General features: G+C 43.5%; 1 protein-coding gene across 3 annotated transcripts in view; it reads right to left on the bottom strand.

Moving 5' to 3' along the window:
- Positions 1-15,845, bottom strand: part of Dscc1 (DNA replication and sister chromatid cohesion 1) — a 21,448-nt gene extending 5,603 nt beyond the window's left edge. Inside the window, exons 1-7 of one of the 3 annotated variants that reach the window (XM_031357931.1) lie at positions 15,366-15,841; positions 10,155-10,323; positions 6,915-7,049; positions 6,228-6,318; positions 2,818-2,956; positions 2,080-2,132; positions 1,000-1,154 (exon numbers count right to left, since the gene is read on the bottom strand). In XM_031357931.1, the coding sequence (XP_031213791.1) occupies positions 1,000-1,154; positions 2,080-2,132; positions 2,818-2,956; positions 6,228-6,318; positions 6,915-7,049; positions 10,155-10,323; positions 15,366-15,565 (942 nt within the window). In that variant the 5' untranslated portion in view covers positions 15,566-15,841. Of the gene's footprint in view, positions 1-999; positions 1,155-2,079; positions 2,133-2,817; positions 2,957-6,227; positions 6,319-6,914; positions 7,050-10,154; positions 10,324-12,037; positions 12,083-15,365 lie in introns of those variants that run through there. The other 2 variants (XM_031357933.1, XM_031357932.1) reach the window with 2 other exon arrangements.
- Positions 15,846-24,893: the final 9,048 nt, after the last annotated feature.

A 24,893-nucleotide genomic window follows, 5' to 3' on the forward strand; every position in this document is an offset into this window, starting at 1 on the left:
TTGGAGACAGGGTTTCTCTGTGTAACCCTGGCTGTCCTGGAACTGAGAAATCCTCCTGCCTCTGCCTCCCAAGTGCTGGGATTAAAGGCATGTGCCACCACTGCCCTGCTGCCAAAGGTGATTTTTGAACTTCTGATCTTCTGGCCTCTAACCTAAATGCTGGGTTACAACCATATATCACCATGCTTAGTTTTTTAGGAGTTGCTAGGATTGAACTCAGGGCTCTGTGGGTACTGGGTAAGTGCTCTACCAACTATGCTACAGTGACAGCCCAACAACTATCCTTTTCTTTAGCCCCACTCTCCCATATTTCCATCCCTCCTTCCCTTTCCACCTGTGCGTAAGTCTGTTTGCATACCTTTCCTTCATAAACCCTAACTTGGGACAGACTGCTTATGGAACATTCACAAAGCCCTATATCCAATCCCCGGCATTGCTTAAAACCAGTAGTTTCACATGCCTATGATCCAATCCATGCAAGGTGGAGCTGGGAGATCAGACATTAAGGCTGTCTCTGGCTACATAGAGAATTCAAGGCTAGCCTGGAATATATAAAGTTCTGCCAAAGAAAGAAAGAGAGAAAGAGAGAGAGAAAGAAAGAAAGAAAGAAAGAAAGAAAGGAAGGAAGGAGGGAGGGACAGAGGGAGGGAGGGAGGGAAGGAAAGGGAGGAAGGAAAGGAAAGAGAGAAAAAAAGAAAGAAAGAAAGAAAGAAAGAAGGAGGAAAGAAGGTGAATGTGTATGCATAATAAACTCCAACTTTTCTTCAAAAAGAAATTAAGTGATACTATTCTATATACTATTCTATATAAAGTATTTCTGTGTAAGTACTGGGGAGTTAAAGGACTCTGTGGTGGGAGTAAATGAAGACTGTACCCCTACTGGGTATCTATAGGAAAATAAAATAGCTGAGATTCTGGTATTCGGCTCCAGGACAAGAATCACCTGCCCTAGTCAGACATCACCTGGAGAATCCCAGGCACAGCCCCCCACGACCTTACCTTGAGCTGATCAAGCCGAGTTGTCATTCCCTCAGGAACACTCTGCTGCCACACTTCCTGAAACTCGGCAAGATTAAACTTTGCGGCATTCTGCAGCAGCATCTCTGCAGTCACTCTGCATATTTTGTCAGCGTCCAGTTCAAAGTAGACTTCACCTAAGGAAATGGTATCAGACCGGGTCAGACATCTTCTTCGGTTAAATGGCATTGGTTTAGTTACTGTTTGTGTGTACCTGCATGTACACGTGTGAGCTTGCATGTGCTCCTGAATGAAGGTGGAGGTCAGATGACAACGTTCAAGAGTCTGTTCTCACCTTGTAGCAGGGCTAAAGCTCAGGTCACCAGTCCTGGCTCAGCCATCTCACTGCCACAGTATTTGCTTCTTGTGATGGTTTGTAAATGCTTGGCCCAGGGAGTGACACTATTAGAAAGTGTGGCCTTGTTGGAATAGGTGTGTCACTGTGGGTGTGGGCTTTAAGACCCTTATCCTAGCTGCTTGGAATATTCTGCTAGCAGCCTTCAGATGAAGGTGTAGAACTCTCAGCTCCTCCTGCACCATGCCTGCCTGGATACTGCCACGCCCCCACCTTGATGATAATGGACTGAACCTCTGAACCTGTAAGACAGTCCCAATTAAATATTGTTCTTATAAGAGTTGCCTTGGGAGCTGGAGAAATGGCTCAGCAGTTAAGAGCGCTAACTGCTCTTCCAGAGATCCTGAGTTCAAATTCCCAGCAACCACATGATAGCTCACAACCATCTATTATGGGATCTGATGCCCATAATAGATATGTGTCTGAAGACAGTGACAGTGTATTCATATACATTAAATAAATAAATAAATAAATAAATAAATAAATAAATAAAAGAGCTGCCTTGGTCATAGTGTCTATTCACAGCAGAAAAACCCTAAGACACTTATCATCCATTACAATACCAACACTTCCTTTAACTCAACAAAATGCCTTAGAAGGAGTCATGATCGTGTTCACCTCACACAGTCCCTCAGTTCTTATGACCACCAACATACTTGTCCATCACACAAGTTAGAACACCTGCCAGGATGCTCTCCACTCCTCACCTTTGTCTACATATTTCTTTCCATAGCATTTAAGACAGTGTTCAATCATTTCCCTGAAAATTTAAAGCACACAAGAGAACTTATGAGCATTTATAGATATTTTAAACCCCATTGCCATACTAAAAACTTAAATATCAATTAAGGATTTGAAATATTAAATTCCTTTGATGGCAAATAAAACTTCAGAACTTACTTAAATATTCTGGGAACTGCTACATGCGTGGCCTGTTCTATAAAAATTAACATGAATTATGGTGTCATATATTTGTTGTTTTACAAAAGCTCAAATTACAACTATTAATTTTTTTGAGTGACCAAAATAAAAAGTAGAAAAGATGATGCAGATGTATTCACCCTAGTGACCAAAAGTCTCAAATGCTTTCTAGCTGTATATATTTAATTGTTCCCCCCGGGGCTATAGAGCAGCTCAGAGGTTAAGAGCACTTGCTGGTTTTACAGAAGAGCCAGGTTCAGTTCCCAGCACCCACATGGGAGCTCAGAACCCTCAGTTAACTTCAGTTCCAGATCTGGTGTCCTCTTCTGACCTGTGCATGCAGCCCATATGTACACAGTGCACATGCATACACGCAGACAAAAAAACTCACACATAGAATAAAAATAAACATTTTTAGAATTATCAGAATGTAAATGCTATATCCTCAGTTTACTTCTAGTATGAAAAAAAAAAGTTCACTGTCCTAAAGAAATCTGCAGAGACAAAAAAACGAAAACACTCACTCTGGCTCCAAAGGTCCAAGCTCCTGCAGGCACACAGTCAAGGGAACTCTATTCAAAGACCAAGATTCAGAATCCACAAGCTGAGTGACATGATTCAGAAGTTGGATCTCATAATCAAATTCAAGAATCCTCCAGTAGCCTACAAATTCCAAATGTCAAACTTACCAAAGAACATTTTAAGTGAAGGTATTAGATAATCAGTTACTAAAGCAGTAACACCCTGGTACCCATAAGGCATTGCAGTGGCTACTGTTAACTGTCAACTAGATCCAACCGAGGGTCCCCTGGAAGAGACTCTCCAAGAGGGATGGCTTGAGGTAATCTGTGTGGTGTGATGCTGTTGATCACAACTCTCTGACCACAGCGATGTGAAAACAACGAGTTCTCATGAAGAAGTCCAGTTCACTGCAAAAGTGACAATTCTATCAAGGTGTGGACAAGAAAAATAACCGTAGGCAATCAAGATGGCTTTCCCCATTCCTAAAGAAACTACATACATACACACTGGAATTTTCTTCAGCAGTAAAGAAGGTGATGAAGATATCTGAAGGAAAAGGTATTGAAGTGGAGAATACAGTATATTAAGAGAACTAGACAAGAAAGACGAGTATCATGTTTTCTTCAATATATAGAATCTAGATTTATATATTACATATATATATATTGTGTGTGTATGTGTAGATACACATATATGTGATGTAAAGCAGAAACAGAATTATATCTAGATTTAAATATGTGTGTGTGTGTGTGTAGATACACATATGTAGGATGTAAAAGCAGAAACAATTATATCTAGATTTAAATATTGTGTGTGTATAAATACACACTTGTATGCAGGATGTAAAAGCAGAATTATAAGGAGAATTATAATCCTATAAGGAAGAAGTCTAATGGGAATGGAGAAGGAAAAGAAGTTAAGGGAATATATTTATATATGTATATGTCATAAAACAAGAAGATCTGTGTCCAGGGGAGGTGCTAGAGGAGGCAGTGGAAGAATGGCTAAGAACAAGCCATATGATACATACACATGAAAATGTCACAGTGGAATCTGTCTCTTTGTATGCTAACCATAAAATTAAAAAAAAAAAAAAAAAAAAAAAAAAAAGACACCTGTCCCCATTTCAGAAGAAATCTGAGTGCCGTTGTATGAGGTAGTGTGGACCTATGATCCCAGCCGTATGGATGCTGAGGCAGAAGAATCTCAAACGTGTAACACCAGCTAGCTACATACCAAGTTCAAGTTCTAGGCCACTCAGAGCTACAGAGCAATCGCCTACAAGAATTTAACATTTTAAAATTTAACAATACCCTCAAGTTTATAGCTATCATTTTTCTATTCGTATTCTGGAAAACTGAAAGAATCCCTACAAAACAAAGTGGGTGAAATAAAGCCAGAAAAGAAAGCCAGGTGTCATCTATGCATTTCCCTACTAAAACTTTACCTGTTGCTATGAAAATGAATTTGAAAGACATCATTAAGATATATCATTTGGTTTCCCTCCCTCGCTTTAACTTTGAGTGTAATGGGCCTCCATATGATGTGGTAATTACCAGGAGGCTTTCTTAATTAAAATCCTTATCTTAAATGCTTAAGACCAAATGAGCAAGCACACAAAGGCTAAATGCTTCTGGTTAGTTCTTAAAGGGGCACAAAGAGCTTTATTTAACAGATTTTGCTACATTTAAGGGGTTAGGTACATGAAAGCTAATCTTGTCTAGAAGACTTTGAGCAAACTGAATAGTATATCCACCAAACCACACTGGTTTCCCTCTTCCTAATGAATAGAGTGAAGAATTAAGTTGTTTCTCTAGGCAAGCTAAGAGTGGGCTCACAGCCTTTAACATAGGTACTTGGGAAGCAGAAGCAGGAGGATTTTTATGAGTTCAAGACTAGCTTGATCTATTTAGTTAAATTCCAGGCTATCCAGGACTGTATAGTGAGAACCTGCCTCAAAGATAGATAGATAGAGAGAGAGAGAGAAAGAAAGAAAGAAAGAAAGAAAGAAAGAAAGAAAGAAAGAAAGAAAGAAAGAGAGAGAGAAAGAAAGAAAGTTAGATAGATAAGCAAGCAGACAGACTGACAGATGATAAAGTGGGCTCATAGATGCATATAAACATGGACTCAAAAATGAGTATAGATCCAGATTCTGACAAAAAGGCTATATTCCACAGCAGAAGACAATCAAAACCTCAAAGGTACCACAGAACTCCTCCATCGACTGCTGAGATTAACCTCTTTTAGGTGCATTTTAAATGATAAATAATGCATGTTCATCAATGCATTGGCATTAGTACATGAAGAAGCACAGCCCACATTCCAAACTATTTAGAAAACTAATGAAGTTGTTGAACTGATTCTGAACTAGGAGTCCAAAGCTCTGCCCCTCACTCAGCACAATCCCAGACCCTGGCTAGGCCTACGTTTTTTTTCATTCTTTCTTTCTTTCTTTCTTTCTTTCTTTCTTTCTTTTTTTTTTTAAGATTTATTTATTTGGGGCTGGAGAGATGGCTCAGTGGTTAAGAGCACTGAGTGCTCTTCTGAAGGTCCTGAGTTCAAATCCCAGCAACCACATGGTGGCTCACAACCATCCGTAATGAGATCTGATGCCCTCTTCTGATGTGGCTGAAGACAGCTACGGTGTACTCACATATAATAAGGAAAACAAAAACAAAAAGATTTATTTATTTATTTTATGTGTATGAGTACACTGTAGTTGTACAGATAGATGGCTGTGAGCCATCATGTGGCTGCTGGGAATTGAAGTCAGGATGGCCTGCTCGCTCTACCCCACTCACTCTGGCCCCACTCACTCTGGCCCCGCTCACTCCCCCTTGCTCGCTCCGCCCTGCAGATACCTACACTGTAGCTGTCTTCAGATGCACCAGAAGAGGACATCAGCTCTCATTAAGGGTGTTTGTGAGCTACCATGTGGTTGCTAGGATCCGAACTCAGGACCTTCGGAAGAGCAGTCAATGCTCTTACCCACTGAGCCATCTCGCCAGCCCAGGCTTCATTTTCTTACCTATTTAAAACTCGATTTAAACGAAAAGATCGGACTACTTGATATTCAAGGACTTTTAAAGAGAAAGTCCTGTCATAAGTAGTTAAGATGTCACTGGTCACAGACTGACAGATTGACCTCAGGTAAGGACCATCTTATAGCCTATCCCATATCCCAAACATTGTCAGTCTGTGTGTGTGTGTGTGTGTGTGTGTGTGTGTGTGTATGTGTTGGGATTCAAACACGAGGCCTCACCCACATTCAGCAAGTATTCATCTGCTTATAATATCATTGAACATAAAAGGAAATTAACCACGCATACACCATGGGCAAGGGGCCCAAAGCCTCTCTCTTGCATATGCTACCGGTTGGTTCCACCATTAGGAATGGTACTAGTTACACTACCTCCAATCTCACAGGCATTTAGGACTTGTAACTGAGCCATCATCTCTTCCTCACTTGCCTGAATCTGATTGAGCAGATCTTCAGTTGTATACTGAAACAAACAAAACAGACACACATTTTCATGATCTGGGAACAACGGCTTTCTTAATGTTCTTGTTGAGTTTTAGAGGATAAATAAAAGGAGCCTGAAGCACACAGTAGGACCACGTGGTATCCCATCCAATTAATATCTCTGCCCCATCCTGCTCCTTTTCTCTTTTCACCTCTATTCTAATCCAATCAAGGCAATATTATGAGACTGGGATTACAACAGGCTGTACCAGCGGGCCGGGCTCCACTTCCCTTCAGAGGTCACATAAAGTCCAGCACATTTAAATGCCAGCATCCCTGACAGCATGCCGTTTAGCCAGATTGCTTTATGTTTGAAACTATTATCACACACGTTTTAAAGAAGTGAGACTGCCACCCATGATAACAAGGTATGGGGGCTCACACCTACAGTCTTAGCACATGAAGAAGTAGAGGCAAGGGGATGGCTGCGAGTTCCGAGCCAGCCAAGTCCACAGATCAAGACTCTTATCCTTCTCCTCCCCACCCCACCCCCACTCCCTGCCAAATTTTAAATTTTTTAAAAAAAATGAATGACATTTTAAATTTTCAAATAAAACCAGGAAATACATTTCTTACTTTTGAGCGGCTTGCATCCCTTTCTTTCTGACTGTCAGGGCCTTCGAAGGTATTTTCCATTAGAAGTCTCTTTAGCTTTTTTAGCCTAGGTCTGCATCTTCTTAACTCCCAATAATGATTAGAGAAACCAAGGATCTGGAAATCACAATGCAACATAAGCCTTCAGAGGCCTTTCCAAAGACTAAGCATTCCCACAGAGCCCCACCTGCTCAAGAACACACAAAAGGCAGCCATGAACCCTGTCCCCACTCCTGGGACAGCCCCACCAACCAGATGGGAACAACTGAACAAAGACAGTAAGAGCGGTGCCAAGCATGGTGGCATGCACGGTGGTACATACACAAAGGTCAAGCATCCATACACATAAAATAAAAATAAATAAAACCTCCAAAAAGAAAAAACCAGGGCTTGGCATAGCAGCACGTGCTTTAATCCTAGCTCTCAGGAGATAAAGGGAGGTGGATCTCTATGATTTCCAGGCCAGCCTGGGGTACATAGTGAGACCTTGTCTCTCTCTTTTTTTTTTTCAAGACAGGGTTTCTCTGTGTATCCCTGGCTGTCCTGGAACTCACTCTGTAGACCAGGATGGCCTCAAACTCAGAAATCCGCCTACCTCTGCCTCACAAGTGCTGGGATTAAAGGTATGCGCCACCACTGCCTGGCTAGAGACCTTGTCTCAAACAGACAAAACAAGTAAATAAAAACATACAACCATAGTGGGGAGTCTAAAGCACTTGCGTGGTCCTAGCCCTAAGGAGGAGGAGAGAAGAACAAGAGTTCAAAATCAGCCTGGGGTACAGTGAAAAATGGTCTCAAAAAACAACAAGCTAGAAAGATACCTGGGTGGTAGAGTGCTTGCCCAGCATGCAACAAAGTCCTGGGTTTGACCCTGAGCACTACTATATATAAACCAGGTATGTATGGGGCATATGCCTGAGATCCCACCACTTGGGAGTTGGTAACAGGAGGCTCAGAGATTCAGGGTCATCCTCAGCTATATAGCAAGTTCAAGGCACACACCTTTAATCCCAGCAGCACTTGGGAGACAGAGGCAGGTGGATTTCTGAATTCAAGGCCAGCCTGGTATACAGAGTGAGTTCCAGGACAGCCAGGGCTATATAGAGAAACCTTGTCTTGAAAAAACAAAAAGGGGCTGGCGAGATGGCTCAGTGGGCAAGAGCACTGAGTGCTCTTCCGAAGATCCTGAGTTCAGATCCCAGCAACCACATGGTGGCTCACAACCATTCGTAATGAGATCAGACGCCCTCTTTTGGTGTGTCTGAAGACAGCTGCAGCAAATTACACCAGAGCGGGGCCAGCAGAGGCCCTGAGTCCAACAGCAGCCACACACATGATGGCTACAGTATACTCATACACATAAAATAAATAAAATAAATCTTTAAAAAAAAAGAAAAGAAAAACCAAAAAAGAAAAAAAAAAACAAGTTCAAGAATAGCCTGGGCTACATGTTTCACATACACACACACACACAGAAAGAGAGAGAGAGAGACAGAGACAGAGACAGAGAGAGAGAGAGAGAGAGAGAGAGAGAGAGAGAGAGAGAAAGAGAGAAAGAGAGAAAGAGAGAGGGGGAGAGAGGAGAGAAAAAGAGAGAAAAAGAGAGAGATGAAATTTATAGGGAGTTCCTCTATCCTAACACCACATAAATCACTAAAACTTCCCAGCATGCTCCCTTCTTTGCGCTCAAACAGCTGACCTGAGTCATTCTGAAAGAATTAAGGACTTTGCTTTAGTTCTTGAAGACACCCAAGACAGGCTGGAGACTGTTGTTTGGTAACTACCATCAGCATTCTCTAAAGACTCTATATCAACAAACTAACCTAACTTCAAAGCTAGGAATCACATTCCCTTCCAGCCTCAAGTTTCTTCATCTCCCTACCTCAGATATACCACAAACACTCTAGTTAAGGTTGAGAGGATTAACTTTTCAAAACATAGTGTGGTGGTTTGAATATGCATGGCCCAGGGAGTGGCATCATTAGGAGGTGTGACCTTGTTGGAGTAGGTGTGTCTCTGTGGGCATGGGTTATAAGACCCTCTTCCTAGCTGCCTGGAAGCCAGTCTTCTGCTAGCAGCCTTCAGATGAAGATGTAGAACTCTCAGCTCCTCCTGTACCACGCCTACCTGGATGCTGCCATGCTCCTACCTTGATGATGATTTGAATGAACGTCTGAACCTGTAAGCCAGACCCAATTAAATGTCCTTATAAGAGTTGCCTTGGTCATGGTGTCTGCTCACAGCAGTAAAACCCTAACTAAGACACTATCTCCAGCATAACTTATTAAAATAAAAATTGGGAAAACAGGGCTAGAGAGATAGCTCAGCGGTTGAGAGTATTGACTGCTCTTCCAGAGGTCCTAAGTTCAATTCCCAGCAACCACATGGTGGCTTACAACCATCTGTGATGAGATCAGATGCCCTCTTCTGGTGTGTCTGAAGACAGCTATAGTGTACTCATTAAAATAAATAAATAAACCTGTAAAAAAAAATTTTTTTAAAAAAATGGGAAAACACTAAGAATGAGTCAGCCGAGCAGTGGTGGTGCACACCTTTAATCCCAGCACTTGGGAGGCAGAGGCAGGCGGATTTCTGGGATTTCTGAGTTCGAGGCCAGCTTGTCTACAGAGTAAGTTCCAGGACAGCCAAGGCTATACAGAGAAACCCTGTCTTGAAAAACAAAAAACAAAAAACAAAACAAAAAAAAAAGGAATGAGTCACTCAGTAGTTTAAAGAACTGGTTGGTATTCCTGAGGATCCAGGTTCTAGTCCCAACACACACACACACACACACACACACACAGCATCTAACAACTATCTGTAACTCCAGTTCCAAGGGGACCTGACGCCCTCTTCTGGCCTCTACGGGCACTGTATGAACATGGTTCACAGACATAGATATGGACATATGCCCCCCTTCCACACACACACACAAATTTTTTACAAAATAAATAAGTTAAATTAAATAATTTTTTTAAAAAAGGAACGAGTACCTAATAAATTTACTACATTAAGAGAAAGACCAGATGTGTCTGAGGGGGGAAAAGAAGCGGAACTATAAAGAGACTTCACAAATTCAAACAAAACTAAAAGAATGCTGAGGAATTTCAAGCTCTAGTAAAGACAGCTTTAGATTCACCGTGACGACACATATCTTATACCAAAAGTTTTTAGCCAAAGGCAAGCTTGGAACACAAACCACCACTCTCAAGACTCAGGTACCTCTGTGTGAACGATGTTACTCGGTGTTTCCTCCCCCTTCAACTGGTCTGGAGTTTTGCAACCAGGGATGAAAAGCAGCATATTGGATGTGTCTGCTATCTTCAAGTCGTAGGTTTTGTCTTTACTGCACAACACAGCTTGTTCATCCTTATCTCCTCGAATCACAAAACTACATGGAAGGGGGAAAGACATGGCTTATTAAAGTGGGATAGCTCGCTTTAAATAACTTCCAAATCCTCTGGCTTCTAGATTTAAAATTAAACCCTGAGAATGTGGCGCTTTGAAAGAGAACCCCTGGCCCAAAGGCTCAGGCATTTGAACACTTGGTCCCCAGCTGGCAGCACTATGTGAGGAGGGCTTAGGAGGTGTAGCCTTGCTGGAGGAAGTATGTCACTGAGGGGGAGCTCTGGGAGTAAGACGCCTGCCCACTTCCAGTTCACTCTCTCAGCTTTGTGCTTGCCATAAAAGACATGACCTCAGCTCCCTCCTCCCACTGCACGCCTGCAGTTTACTGCCGCGATTTCTGTCATGATGGACTCCTCCCTCTTTGGAACTGTAAGCCCGACAACACTTTTCCTTCGATAAGCTGCCTTGGTCAAGGTACGTGAAAATTGCAAGAAAACTGGTACAGGCCCCTATGATACAATGATAGAGTCCATAAAATACTGGAACATGGGTGCTGGAGAGATGACTCAGTGGTTAAGAATATTGACTGCTCTTCCAGAGGTCCTGAGTTCAATTTCCAGCAGCCACATGGTGGCTCGCAACCATCTGTAATGAGATCTGATGCCCCCTTCTGGTGTGTCTGAAGATGGGTACAGTGTACTATATACATAAAATAAATAAATAGTTCTTTTAAAAAAAAAAATTACTGGGACATATGAGAGCTAGCTAGCTTTCTGGTACCTAACCAAAGAAAAATAACTAAATACAGACCAGAAAGATTCAAAGAAACCAGAAGGTCAAATATCACCAGAACATGCCAAGAAAAATCAGAAGATAATTCATCAAGATGCTGTGGTATTCAGTTGGCTGAAGGGCCAATGGTGACACTCACTTGTGACCTAGCAATTAGGAGGTTGGAGGCAGGAGGATCAGAAGTTTCAAGGCCATCCTCAGCTACACAGTAATATATGGCACACAGTGGGTCTGAAGTCAGCCTGATTTACTTGAGATTCTTTCTAAAAATAAAAACACAACAAAACCAAAACACCAGACAACCAAAAAAGCAAAAGAAGTCTTCTAGAACAGACTAAATTGGTACTTCTCACATACAGACATGTTAGGGAATACGGACACAAAGCAGACTGGCATATGGTGGGTCTAGATAGGACCTAGGATTCTGCATCTCTCACAAGCTCCCCAAGTATGAGTACATAGCTGGTACCTATCAAGTCATCCATGTCTTATTCTGCATAAGCAAATGTGCACACAGTATAGCCTAGCCATCAGCCATATGCTATGGCTAAGGACCTAAGACTGCAACACTACATGAGAACTGTCTACAAACTTAAGACTGGTGTTCACCTCAGCTGAAGGGAAGATGAAGGCGAGGAGCAAGGAGAACAGAGACAAAGATGGTGCCACACACACTTTGCGTGGCGTGACGGCGGTATTTGAGGCATAAACTTCAAGGAAAGTCAGTCTCCTGCCTCCTCATTGTCGCCTGGCACCCCAAACTCAGAGGTAGCCCAGATATGTCCTCATACTTGTGTGGTAGGGGCCCACCAAGATATCATTTCTTAACAGCTAGAAAAAGAAAATTCGGACATTGCTCTCTGACCTTCACCAATGTTCTAACGTCCTAGTCAAACCCTGGCTTGGAATGTTAAGCCATTCTAACTAATTGCCTCCAGCATTGTGGGTAGGGCGTTAAAGCTTACAGAAAAGAGACAACATAGAGCATTCAGCATTCAGCAGCAGGCAGTCTGCATTCAGCATTCTAGAGTCGGCATTCAGACTCGCTCACACTCCGTCTAGAACCAGAACTTAGGTGGACTAGGGCTTAGATTCCTATAGTCCATAGCCCCCTGGGCCCGGAGCGCTTGGGCCGGGGGGTGGGGGTGGGGGGGTGGGTTGGGGTGGGTACAGAACCAGTCGAGATTCTAGAGATTGAACATTCAAGATTCAAGCATTCCACATTGAAGATTCGAACATTCAGCATTGAGGACTCGAGATTCAAGCCTCTATTCTCCTTGCTGGCGCACCCACAGCCTCCCAGGACTCTGGAGACCATGCAGCCCAAACATACTCGGAGCCCAGGGGTACTGCACCAGTCCATAGGAGATGGCTACTTTTTTAGACCTAATGTGTTTTAGATGGCCTCAGATGTACCTTGACTACTGAGCTGTCAGATTTTTCATCTCTCTTTTGCAATGATTGTAAAAGCCTCAATGTCATTTTTGAGAAATACACTCAGACCTTACACCACTCGTGTCTAGTCTGTTTGTCAAAGCCAAATCCCGTGCACACCTGGCCAGAACCCATCGTCCCGTGGAACAAGGGGCCCCATAAGAAACCCCAGTCCGTGGTAAGATGGCATGGTGTTGGCTCTGGGTTTTCTATGCGATTCACTTCCCTTAACTAAATAACAATTAAAAAATCTAATGCCAGGCAGTAGTGGTGCATGCCTTTAATCCCAGCATTTGTGAGGCAGAGGCAGGTGGATTTCTGAGTTCGAGGCCTACAGAGTGAGTTCCAGGACAGCCAGGGCTATACAGAGAAACCCTGTCTCGAAAAACAAACAAACAAACAAACAATCAAAGCTAAAATATGAGATTCGAATTTTCTAAAACTAAACCTTTAATTTAGTATAAAGAATAAAAGGGCTTTGGTTTGTTTTTTTTTTTTTTTTAAAGACTCTTGGTACCAATAATGTTTATTGGGTCCAAGTACATATTTTTTTTTTAGATTTATTTTTATTTATTATACGTGTATGAGTACACTGTAGCTGTACAGATGGTTGTGAGCCATCATGTTTGTGGCTGTTGAGAATTGAACTCAGGACCTCTGCTGGCTCTGGCTCTGCTTGCTCCAGCGTAATTCACTGTAGCTGTCTTCAGACACACCAGAAGAGGGTGTCCGATGCATTATGGGTGGTTGTGAGTCACCATGTGGTTGCTGGGATCCAAACTCAGGATCTTTGGAAGAGCAGTCGGTGCTCTTACCTGCTGAGCCATCTCACCAGCACCTCCAAGTACATATTTTTTAACAGTCCTTTCTACATCCTATTACTCCCACTTGGAAATATTTTGTTAGGAGTAGAAAGTAAGACCAGGAGTTCAAGGTCATCCCTGGCTATAAGACCAGCTGAGGCCAGCATAGGATACACAAGACCCTGTCTCAAAACTAAAAGTGAAGGATACATTTTATACCAACTCTTGTTCATAAACAAACAAACAAATAAAAAGGGAGGCCAAGCTGACCCCAGTTCATCAGATTAAAAACCTACATGAGCCAGATGGTGGTAGCACATGCCTTTTAATCCTAGCACTCAGGAGGCAGAAGCAGGCAGATCTCTGAGATCAAAGCCAGCCTCACTTACAGATGGAGTTCCAGGACAGCCAGGCTACACAGAGAAACCCTGTCTCGAAAAACAACAACAAACCTGCATGAAAATTCAGATGGGGTATCTGGAACCTAGAACTCTTGGGAGGTAGAGACAGGAGAACTGCTAGAAGTAGCAGAGAGTTGAGTCACCTTACCACCTCGGACCTCAAATCATAGTCTCTCTCTCTCCCTCAATTTCTCTCTCCCTTCCCTGTCTGTCTCTGTCTCTCTGTCTCTGTCTCTCTTGTACACACAAACATATATCCACACACATGCAAAAGGGCTGGGGGTGTAGCTCACTCCACTGGTAGAATGCTTGCCTAGCATGCACAATATCCTGAGCCCTGTCCCCAGCACAGCATAAGAGTTATATATACAGTTATACTAGCATACACCTATAATCCCAACACTGCAGATTAGAAGTTTAAAGGCACTCTAGGCTCCAGAGTGAGTTTACTGCCAGCTGGGTAGAGACTCTATCTTGGGGAGAAGGTTAAGAGGCATGTTTTAAGATCTTAGTTTTGACAACTAAGTTAACTAATTACTATAAATTAACTGAACAAAGAAATTATCCGTCCAAACCTGGGATGGAAACAGGTAAGTGAAGTTTTTCTGCAGTTCTCTTAAGGATACTTTGGTCGTGACCAATATGTGGCTGGTGAACTAGCACACTATGAGATGGATCAAGTAAACAAACTCAAAGAGAGCATAAATGGTCCAACTAAAGTGAACCTGGGAGGGCAAGGGAATGCCTAAGTAAAACACAAGAAGGAATCAGCTTACAGGAGTCATGTCTGCACAAAATAACTGGACCCAAAACTAGCTGAAGAGGATGACTCATTTGGTAAAGGTGCTTGCCTCTGGAAGAGCCCAATGTACTCCTTGTTTAGTTTCTCAAGATAGGAGTTTCTCTCTGTAGCCCTGGCTGACCTGGAACTCCCTCTGTAGACCAGGCTGCCTCAAACTCAAGAGATCGGCCTGCCTCTGCCTCCTAAGTGCTGGGATTAAATGTGTGTGCCACCACTGCCCAAGTACTAACTATGCCTCATCTCTTCAGGCAGCCCCTAGTTTTCATCTCTCCCCCCGCCCAGGACTGGGGATCCAGCCCACGGCTAGAAGGCTACAACCTAAATACTCTACCACTAAGCCCAGACTAGTACAGCCAGAGGTCTAGGTTTTAAAATCCAAGGTCTTGGCAGCAACTTTGTAGTTGACCCGGAATTAAAAACAGTTCCAGATTTCAGTAAGTTGACCCCAACCAACCCTGGGCTACACGCAACCCTGGGCTACTTCTGCCTCATCTGTCCCACCTACTGTTCAAGCCAGGAACTAACTCTGTATATAGACACTGCCGCTATACTCTGAGACAGAGCGAGTGTTCTGCAGAGTACTTGGCATCACAACTAAGCCCTTCAAAACTCCCTGGAGCTTCCTTCTAGACATTTCCCGCAGGCCCCAAGGTTGGCGGAGTCCTGTTAAAAGGGTAATCTAGCAGAGACACTGAATCCTCCTGACAGAAGACAGCAGGCTGAGGATCCACCCACCGGCCTGTTCCGGGCCAATCAAAGCAACTCTGGACCAGTTCTTCCTTCGGAGTTCCCCTGGCTACACGCCGCAGATAGGCGGCCTCGCTAATTAGCGAGCCCAACCATCCCGGCTCACCTGTCCCCGGCCTCCAGCTGCTGGCACAGTGCTGGTTCCAGCTCCAGCAGGCAGAAGTCGCCGGTGGCCGCTCCGCCGGTCCCGGGGCCGAAGCTCAGGCAGTGCACAGTGGGCAGCAGCTCGGCGGCGTTCAGCTTGGCGACCTGCAGCGTCGCGTCCACTTCCTCGCGGGTCCTCCGGGAAGCGAGCGGCGGGGACATTCCGCAGCACGGAGAAGGGCGTGTCCTCGACTCGAACTCCCGGGACTTCAAAAGCGCGCCAAATCCGCCGGAGCCGACTTCCGGGTCGTGGAGGGGTGGGGCGAGTCCCGAGAAAGTCAGAAAGCATCTGGACTCACACGAGTCCCTCGGCAGTCCACTCACAGTGTACAAGTTCCAGATGGCTAAAGGGAAAGCACGGTTTCCCCCCTGAGGACTCCAGGAAGGTCGTGTAAGCAATTCTGTGTCCCCGCGGGGCCAAGCACAGAACTTGCACTCTCCACTTCCGCCGTCCTGTGCCCGCCCCTTTCTTCCCGCCAAAGCTCCTTTCCCTCGCATGCTGTGGTGGGTCCTGTGATGAGCTGTTTGTGTGCAGCATTTCATTATGTCATTACCACAATCCAGTGATCCCATCATGCAGAAGCGAGCAGGATGCTTGCCAATGGTGGCACAGCCTTGAGATGGCAAAGTCTGAATCCAGCTTGGTCTATGGTGGCTCCAAAATAGCCTGCCCAGTGTTGTGCATAGTCCAGGACCAGGAACCAGATCCTGGCAGAATCAGATGCGGCATTTCATTTGTTTGGGCTTGGAGACCATCCTAGATGGAAGGTAGCTTGCCTCCCATTAGTTTAAATACTTAATTTGTGCTAAGTGGTGCTTGAGACTTCTATCCGAAGAAACAGCCCTCCTGGTATGCTCCTGGGAGAGTCTGGCTAACTCAGCACTGCAGGATCTGATGTTTTCTTAACCAAAGTTTACAATGACCTAAAACTGTTTTAAGACGAAGACTCATTCATAGACTTACATCCATACACCTGTAACTGATGTGCGAGCTCTCTAAGGGATATTCCCCGAGACTGGCTACCCATAAAAGTTGGAACAGTTAAGAGGAATAATTGTTTTCAGAGAGGGTGGTTCCCCACTCCACCCTGTAAAACAAACAAACGAATAAATAAAAAGAGAGGCCAAGGTGACCCCAGTCCATCAGTTTAAAAACCGCCACTAGCAAGGTAGTGCTAGCACCTTAACTTTAATCCCACCGTACCTTTATTAGGGAGGCAAAGAGAGGGTCTAAGTTCTAGACCAGCCTGGACTGTAAAGCAAGTTCTAGGACAGCCAAGGCTACACAGAGAAACGTTGTCTCAAAAAACAAAAACGACAAACAAAAACATCTGAGTCGCCAAATAGGGCGGTCTATTTCCAGCACTCAGGAGGCAGAGGCTGGCAGATCTGAGTTTGAGGCCATTCTGGTCTACATAGTGAGCTTCAAGCCAGTCAAGGCTAGATAGACCCCATCACAAACAACGACAACAAAAATCAGATCGCATAAGAAAAATGATGGAGCAATATACTGAATAAGAAAGTCAAGAATTTACTACTGGTTATCACTGAGATGGCTCAAGGGTAAAAATGCTTGCCATGCAAGCTGATAAGCTGACTTGAGTCCCCAGAAGATATAGTGGAAGAAAAGACCCAACTTGGGCTGGAGAGATGGCTCAGTGGTTAAGAGCACCAACTGCTCTACTGAAGGTCGTGAGTTCAAATCCCAGCAACCACATGGTGGCTCACAGCCATCTGTAATGAGATCTGATGCCCTCTTCTGGGATATATGAACATAACTACAGTGTACTTACATATAATAAATAAATCTTTAAAAAAAAAAAAGGTTGTTAAAAAAAAAAAAGAAAAGACCCAACTCCCAAAAGTTGTCCTCTGACACGTACACATACTTTCACATACACACAGTAATACTAAGTAAAAGAATATATTATTTGGAAGATAACTATTGATAACTAAGATAACAAGTGTGTACCCACACACACAATAATAAAATTTAAAAAAATTAAGGATACTGTAGGATAGTTGGAGTTTCATTACTATGAAGTGACACCATGACCAAGGCAACTTTTATAAAGGAAAACATTTAATTGGGGACAGCTTACAGTTTCCGAGGTTCAGTCCATTATCATCATGGCAGGAAGTGTCGCAGGATACAGGGAAATTGGAAGAGCCAAAAGTTCTACATCTTGATCCACAGACAGCAGAAGGAGACTGTGTGTCACACAGAATGTAACTTGAGCATATGAGACCTCAAAGCCCCCACAGTGACACAATTCCTCCAAGTAGGCCACACCTCCTAATAGTGCAGCTCTCTATGGACCAAGTATCCAAACACATGAATCTATAGGGGCCATTCCTGTTCAAACTACCACACAGAGAACAGGGACATCCTTACTGTCTTCAGAGGTTTGTGGCATCCAACAATTTACTTATTTTTCCTAGCTTCAATCTCTTGTTCTGAAGTCAGGAAAGCCTGAAGTGCTTAATAAGTGACAGCTGAAGTTTTATTCTTATTTATCATTACTAACTGCATCATTTTGTTTCTATTTAATGAGGCCAAATTGAGTTTCTTATTGCTGCAACAAAAATGCCTTGACAAAAGCAACTCAAGGAAAGGTTCATTTTGGCCTGAAATTCAAAGGCGATACAGTCTATCTCCTTAGGAGAAGGCATGGTGGCAGGAGCAAGCAGTGCCTGGTCACATTGCACCCGCAGTCAGGAAACAGAGAGAAAGTGATGCTTGTGCTTAGCCTGCTCTTTCTATTCACAGCAGGAGCCCAGCCCATGAGATAGTACTGCCCACATTTAGAATGGATCTTCCCACCTCAGTTGACCTAATCTAGGAAACCCATCACTGAGATGGCCAGAAGTTTGTTTGCAGCACGTTTCAGAATTCCATCAAGTTGACAACTCAAATTGACCATTGTACTGGCTGGTTTTGTGTGTCAACTTGACACAAGCTGGAGTTATCACACAAAAAGGAGCCTCCCTTGAGGAAAAGTGTCCATCAGATCCAGTTGTAAGGCATTTTCTCAATTAGTGATCAAGGGGGGAGGGCCCATTGTGGGTGGTGCCATCCCTGGGCTGGTAGTCCTGGGTTCTAAAAGAGAGCAAACTGAACAAGTTAGGGGAAGCAAGCCAGTAAGTAACATCCCTCCATGGCCTCTGCATCAGCTCGTGCTTCATCACCTGCTTGAGTTCCAGTCCTGACTTCCTTTGGTGAAGAACAGCAATGTAGAAGTGTAAGCTAAATAAACCCTTTCCTCCCCAACTTGCTTCTTGGTCATGATGTTTGTGCAGGAATAGAAACCCTGACTAAGACAGCCATCATATAACTTCTTCACTCCCTGCCAGATGGACTTGGACTCTTCTGTTAAAACTGAATGATTGTTTGTGACAAAAGGTATTAATACAGGCTACTAGGGGGAGAGAATTGTCATTAAGTGTAGACCCTGGGTGCCACCCTAACTGACCAACTAGACAAAAGGTGTGCACTAGTGTTATAGTGGCACATCTGTTATGAGTAAGCACCCTCCCGCTGATTAAATTGAAGCTTGTTCCACATGAGGGAATTCATGTTTGGTACTGTAAACCTGGTAAGGTTAAAAAAAAAAAAAAAAAAAGGCCCCTAGTTTGGGAGGTCATAGGCTCTCGTGGGGAAGCTACTGTTATTTTATTAAGTGAGCATGGTATGCCTACAAATTGCCTTTTAAATAACCGTGTCTATTGTTGTAGATTGGTCAGCTTTTATCAGACAAGCTTCCTTTTTGCTGTGACCAGAGGCGATTATACAGATTCAGAATTGGTCAGAGTGCTAAGAATGGTGACTCCTGAGCGTTTGCCCATAAATGTGACACCTGCATCATCCCTTCCAAGGCCCAGGGAACATCTTGCAAGAAGGAGGTAGAAAGGATGTCAGAGGCAGAGGATAAGGCGGACATCTTGCAAGAAGGAGGTAGAAAGGATGTCAGAGGCAGAGGATAAGGCCGAGTGTTGCAGAATGCTGCCTTCTGGGCATGACATGGCCACAGTGCTCTTGAACTCACAGCAACTGGGATTCCCTGCAGTACCTACAAAGGATTGGGCTTCTTAACGTCTTGCTACAAGCAGGAGGGGAACCTTCCCCTCTGATGATTTATAGGTAGCTAGTGGTTGTTTGGGGTAAAGAAAGGAAAGACATTTTCTTTAGCGATGTAGCCACTGGCAAATTGCTCATGTTCATGTAAGGAAGCTCTTACTCACATTCCAGGAAGCAGCCCTTGTAAAAGTTATGGTCTGGTTCTTCCTCCCAGCCCTGTGCTCCCAGAAATAAGGCTCAGACTCAAAATATATTTACAAACATTTTGGCCATATAACTAGGCTCTTCTCTGACCAGATCATAACTTGGAATAATCCATTCATTTTAACCTACATTCTGCCATATGGCTGGTTACTTGTGCTCAGGTACCATGCGTCCATCTTCTCACATCTTCCCAGGTAGATCTCCAGCATAGCTCTATCCCAGAATTCTCTCTGCTCCCGGATTTCCCTCCTCCTACTTCCTGCCTTAGCCATAGCCATCAGATTTATTATTGACACATGCCACATGCATTCAGACATAAGATATTCTCTCTACAAATCCTAGTGAAACTCACCAGGTCATGGGAATGGGAGGAGCATGAAATAGAAGAGAGGCTAGTTAGGAAGTTAGAGGGGTGGGGAACGGGGGTTAGTGAGAGAGGATAAGGAGTGAGAGAGAGCGAATTCATCACTTTTCTGTTGCCGTGATGATACCAGCCAACCACAGCAGCTTACAGAAGAGCTTATTTGGGTTGAGGATTCCAGAGGGCTAATATTCTATGATGGCAGGAAAGACACTGAGGTGAGGCACCTGGATCAGGAAGCTATGTGATCACATCTTAAAGCAGAGGGATCAAACTGCAGGGTAAGCAAGGCTTCTCACTCCCAAAGCTCTCCTCCAATGACATAGTTCCTCCAGCAAGGCTGCACCTCCCAAACCTCCCCAAGCAGTGCCATCAGCTGTTGGAATGCCCAAGACAGTAGAGAACATTTCTCATTCAAACCACCACAAAGGGTAATGAGGAGGGTTAAATTAAATATAATCAACCTCTATGAAAATCAACGTGTATGAAAATGTCATGGTGAAATCCATTATTATCTGTAATTAATATATGCTAATAAATGTCAGGAGCTATCACAGAACAAGCTAATAACTAGCAAGTGAACTTCCTGAGATGATCTGCTTTGGATTATAATATGTGACAGACTTGCTCTATAGGCAAGGCTCAAGAGAATTCATTTTAGGAATGATTCCTGCTATTAATATGCTTTTCCTGTTATTATTAAATATGTATATCACTAGGTATTAGCCCACCCTTTTTGAGCAGATCTCTGCAGATCTACGAAGATATACTGTCCTGTAGTGATGTAATATAGACAAATAGGTGACTTCTTAAGTCTTAATGATAATCCTATAAGAATTCCTAAAATTATATGTATGATTATTAAGCTCTTTTATAGTGGGACTGTTATTAGGTCCTTTTCTGATAGTCAAACCTGCAATGAGAACTCTGTCATTCTCCCATGTGTCACCAGTTAATTGCTCTTAGATAGTAACCAGACTTTTCCTACTCAGAGCACATTCCAAGAGGTTGTAAAACAATTAACTAAAGGTCATAAAAAGGAAACTACTGATTTGCTATAGGTGTCAGGACAGAAGATACAATATTGACTGGGTTTATCTATACAAAAGTTCACTAATAACTTAGTTATGGTTTTCAACTCACAATGAACCTGTGGAGCTGTGACAGGTGATGGCTGTTTAGCCAGATAATTACTCCTAATCATATGCATGTAAACCTTCTCTGTTGTAAACTTCCGTTTCAATTTATGATTTGATTTTCTTGTGTGAACTTGTGGTGAACTTTTTAACGTGTAATTATGTATTCTGAAAGATGTTTAAAGGCAGAGGAAAAAGAGAAGAGTCAGAAGAACTGAGCTGAGGAGAACCTTTTTGGACAGAACACTTTTTAGACAAAGAGAAGAGTAGAATTTTTCCTTATCCCCCCCTTTTCCTTTCATCGTCTTTCCTTCTTTTTCTAAGCTTTTATATGAAGCTTTTTGCAACTTAAAAATAAATGTTATAATCACTTTTTAAAGTGTCCCCTTTTCTTCCTGTGACTTCTACTAGCAGGCTGAAAGTTACAGCCATGAAGTTCCTGCTGAGATAGAACAAAGACCACATTACTTAATCCTCCAGTGTTAGACTACAGGAGTCACTCGCCCAAGCCAGCAGCTTTTTACCCTCAGTAAGAGCAAGAAAGTTTTTAGGACATTTTAGAAGTTATCATCAGCATTTCAGTACAGTTAGAGAGCTAGAACATCTGGAGACCCTCAGACCTTAAAGCTACCCCAGAGTCCTACACTGTGCTCCTGCCACTACGTTCTCCAGGTTGGGAGGCTCCCAGCAAATAAAATACAATTCTTAAAAACTGAGTAATAGAGCCTGGCACTGGTGGCGCATGCCTTTAATCCCAGCACTGTTGACACTGAATGACTTCAGATGAGGAAGTTCCAGTTTGCAACAAGATTAATTCATGTATAGGGAATACAGTAGCTTAACCATATCTTCTAACAAACACCATTAGGAATTTTGCTTGTCAAAATAAAATAAGATAAAATAAGATTTTGCTTGTAAAACTACTATAACTTTTACCACTAGAGGGTGGGATTGCCCAAGGAATGGCACCATTAGGAGGTGTGTGCCCTTTAAGACCCTTGTCCTAGCTGCCTGGAAGCCAGTCTGTTCCTAGAGGCCTTCAGATAAAGATGTAGAACTCTCAGCTCCTCCTGCAGCATGCCTGCCAGGATGCTTCCCCAATTAAATGTTGTCCTTTGCCTTGGTCATGGTGTCTCGTCACAGCAATGCAAATCCTAAGACACTCTTGTTCTCTGACATCCTAAAAAGACAAGCCAAGGTCAGGGACTGAGAATAATGACTGTTGCTGCTCAGCCGTAAAGGAAATGTCTGTATCACTCCCTCCAAAAGCCAGAGAGTCCCAGGAGATGGAGTAGAGAGGCTGTAAGAACTGGAGGATGAACAGGAATGCCACACACGCAATGCTGTCTCCTGGATATGACATGACCATCATAATCATGAGTACATAGCAGCTCTCTGCACAAAGCCTGAGCCAACCACCACCACCAATGATGACACAAAACAGATATGGGGTAAGAAGAAGGGGGTCAGCAGGAGCTGGAGACAGCAGGGAGGATAGTGGGAGTCATGGATTACAGACTTGTCCCATCATGCCTGGTTCTGACCCCTTCATCACTTCTGGCTTAGCTATAATTCAATTGTTGTGAAGAGACAACATGGCCAAGTTTATAGAAGAGTTTATGGGGGCTTGCTTACAGTTTCAGAGGGTGAGTTCATTGCTATCATGGCAGGCAGGCAGGCATGGCCCTGGAGCAATCGCTGAGAGTTCATGTCTTAAGTTAATGACCATCAAGTAGAGAAAGAGGAAGAGAGGGAGGGAGGGAGGGAGAATGTGAACTGGGAATGATCTAGACTTTTGAAACCTCAAGCCTACCTCCCACCCCTCCCCCAGCACACACACACACACACACACACACACACCAGGGCACAACTCCTCTACCAAGGCCACACCTCCTAGTCTTTCCCAAACAGTTTCACTAACTCAGAACCAAGTATTCAAATACACTATGCGGGGCGTGGGGGTGGCATTCTCATTTAAAACACCATACTTTCTAGTCTCTCACCAAGGCCTCTGTGGTGGTCTGAATGAGATGTCACAGTGGCTGATGCTGACTGGAGAGGCTTAGGAAGTGCCATCTTGTTAGAGGAAGTGTGCCACTGGGGATGGGCTTTGAGAATTTAAAAGATTTTCTCCAATTCTAGTTGGCCTTCTCAGCTTCCTAGTTGAGGTTCAAGATGTGAGCACTCAGTTTCTACTCCTGCAATTGTACCTGCCACTTGCTACCATCACGGACTCTTAACCCCCCTGGAAATTTAAGCCCCAATATACCCTTCTTTCTATATTCTTAGTCAGTATTTAATCACAGCAATATAAAAGTCACCAATGCGGCCTCTTATTCGCTAAATGTAGCTGGAAGCTGCTATGTGATATAGGAATTTGAGAAATGCAACCTTCATTCTCAAACTACTTATGATACAGAGCACAGTGGTGAAGGAACCAAGGAATCAGAGAGTAAACGGATGTTAAAAGACAAGCCCACTGTCTTGCAGAGAGGTAAGGGTAGAGACCTTGCCTCACCATCAGAAGGACCAGAGCTCAATTTTTTTTTTTTTTTTTTTTTTTTTGGTTTTTCGAGACAGGGTTTCTCTGTGTAGCCCTGGATGTCCACTAAAATTCTTATAATAAAAGTAAGTCAACAAGTCAAAACATGATGTACTTATTTGAAACTGTCCCACAATTTCACGAACTTGGATTCCCTCAGGCAAAGGACCACAGGACCTGAAATATAGGGTTAGAATTGCAAGAGAAAACACAAAGCCAAGTTGCGTCCCAATCAAGGCTTCAACTTTACTTGGCATCCAGAACCTGCAGCGATACATGGGTGGGTCCACAGACCTGTTGCCGGGGCAATGGCCACCATATTCCCAGAATCCATTGATCCATTGGGTTCAGCTCCCACCTTTACCTGGACTGCTATGTCACAACCTATATATATGGGTACTTTCCTCCATCTTGCTCTCTCTTTGCTCTCTCTCTCTCTCTCTCCCCTCTCTTTCTATCTACTCCCTCTCAATTAAACTTCTTCACGTGGAACTGTCTGGTCCTGGTGATACCTGCAGACGCTCAAACACATCAATATATATATATATATATATATATATATATATATATATATATATATATACACGAGAAACGGAAACCAAATCTCTAGGTTACATGATATTTGCATAACATAAACACTGCAGAAGAGGTCAGGCGCCAAAGTCCCCAGCAACTCGGAAGGTCTCCAGGCGGTAGGCGCGTTAGTATCTCAGTGTGAATTTCCAGGCAGCTGCTTCAAGGAAGAACTGACAGTCTGCAGAGAGCTTTTGTCTTCGCTCCCCAGGTGGTAGCCTCCAAGCAGAGACTGCCAGAGTATGATGGCTGAGATGAAGGGGGAAGGTAACACTTATTAAATACACATTTTACACGACGTGGGAGCCTGTTGTCAGTGTGAAAACACAGCTCTCACTTCAAAAGCAATTAAAAATAGTTCATTCTAGAGCCAAACGTGAGTGCCTATAGCCCAGAACTATAGGTTTAGGCTGCCCTAAATCCCATGTCGATACTGGCTGGTTTTGTGTGTCAACTTGACACAAGCTAGAGTTATCACAGAGGAAGGAGCCTCAGTTGAGGAAATCCCTCCATGAGATCCAGCTGTAAGGTATTTTCCCAATTAGTGATCAATGGAGGAGGGCCAAGCCCATGGTGGGTGGGGCCATCCCTGGGTT

Source organism: Mastomys coucha, unplaced genomic scaffold (assembly GCF_008632895.1).
Source record: "Mastomys coucha isolate ucsf_1 unplaced genomic scaffold, UCSF_Mcou_1 pScaffold7, whole genome shotgun sequence".
NCBI lineage: Eukaryota > Metazoa > Chordata > Mammalia > Rodentia > Muridae > Mastomys > Mastomys coucha.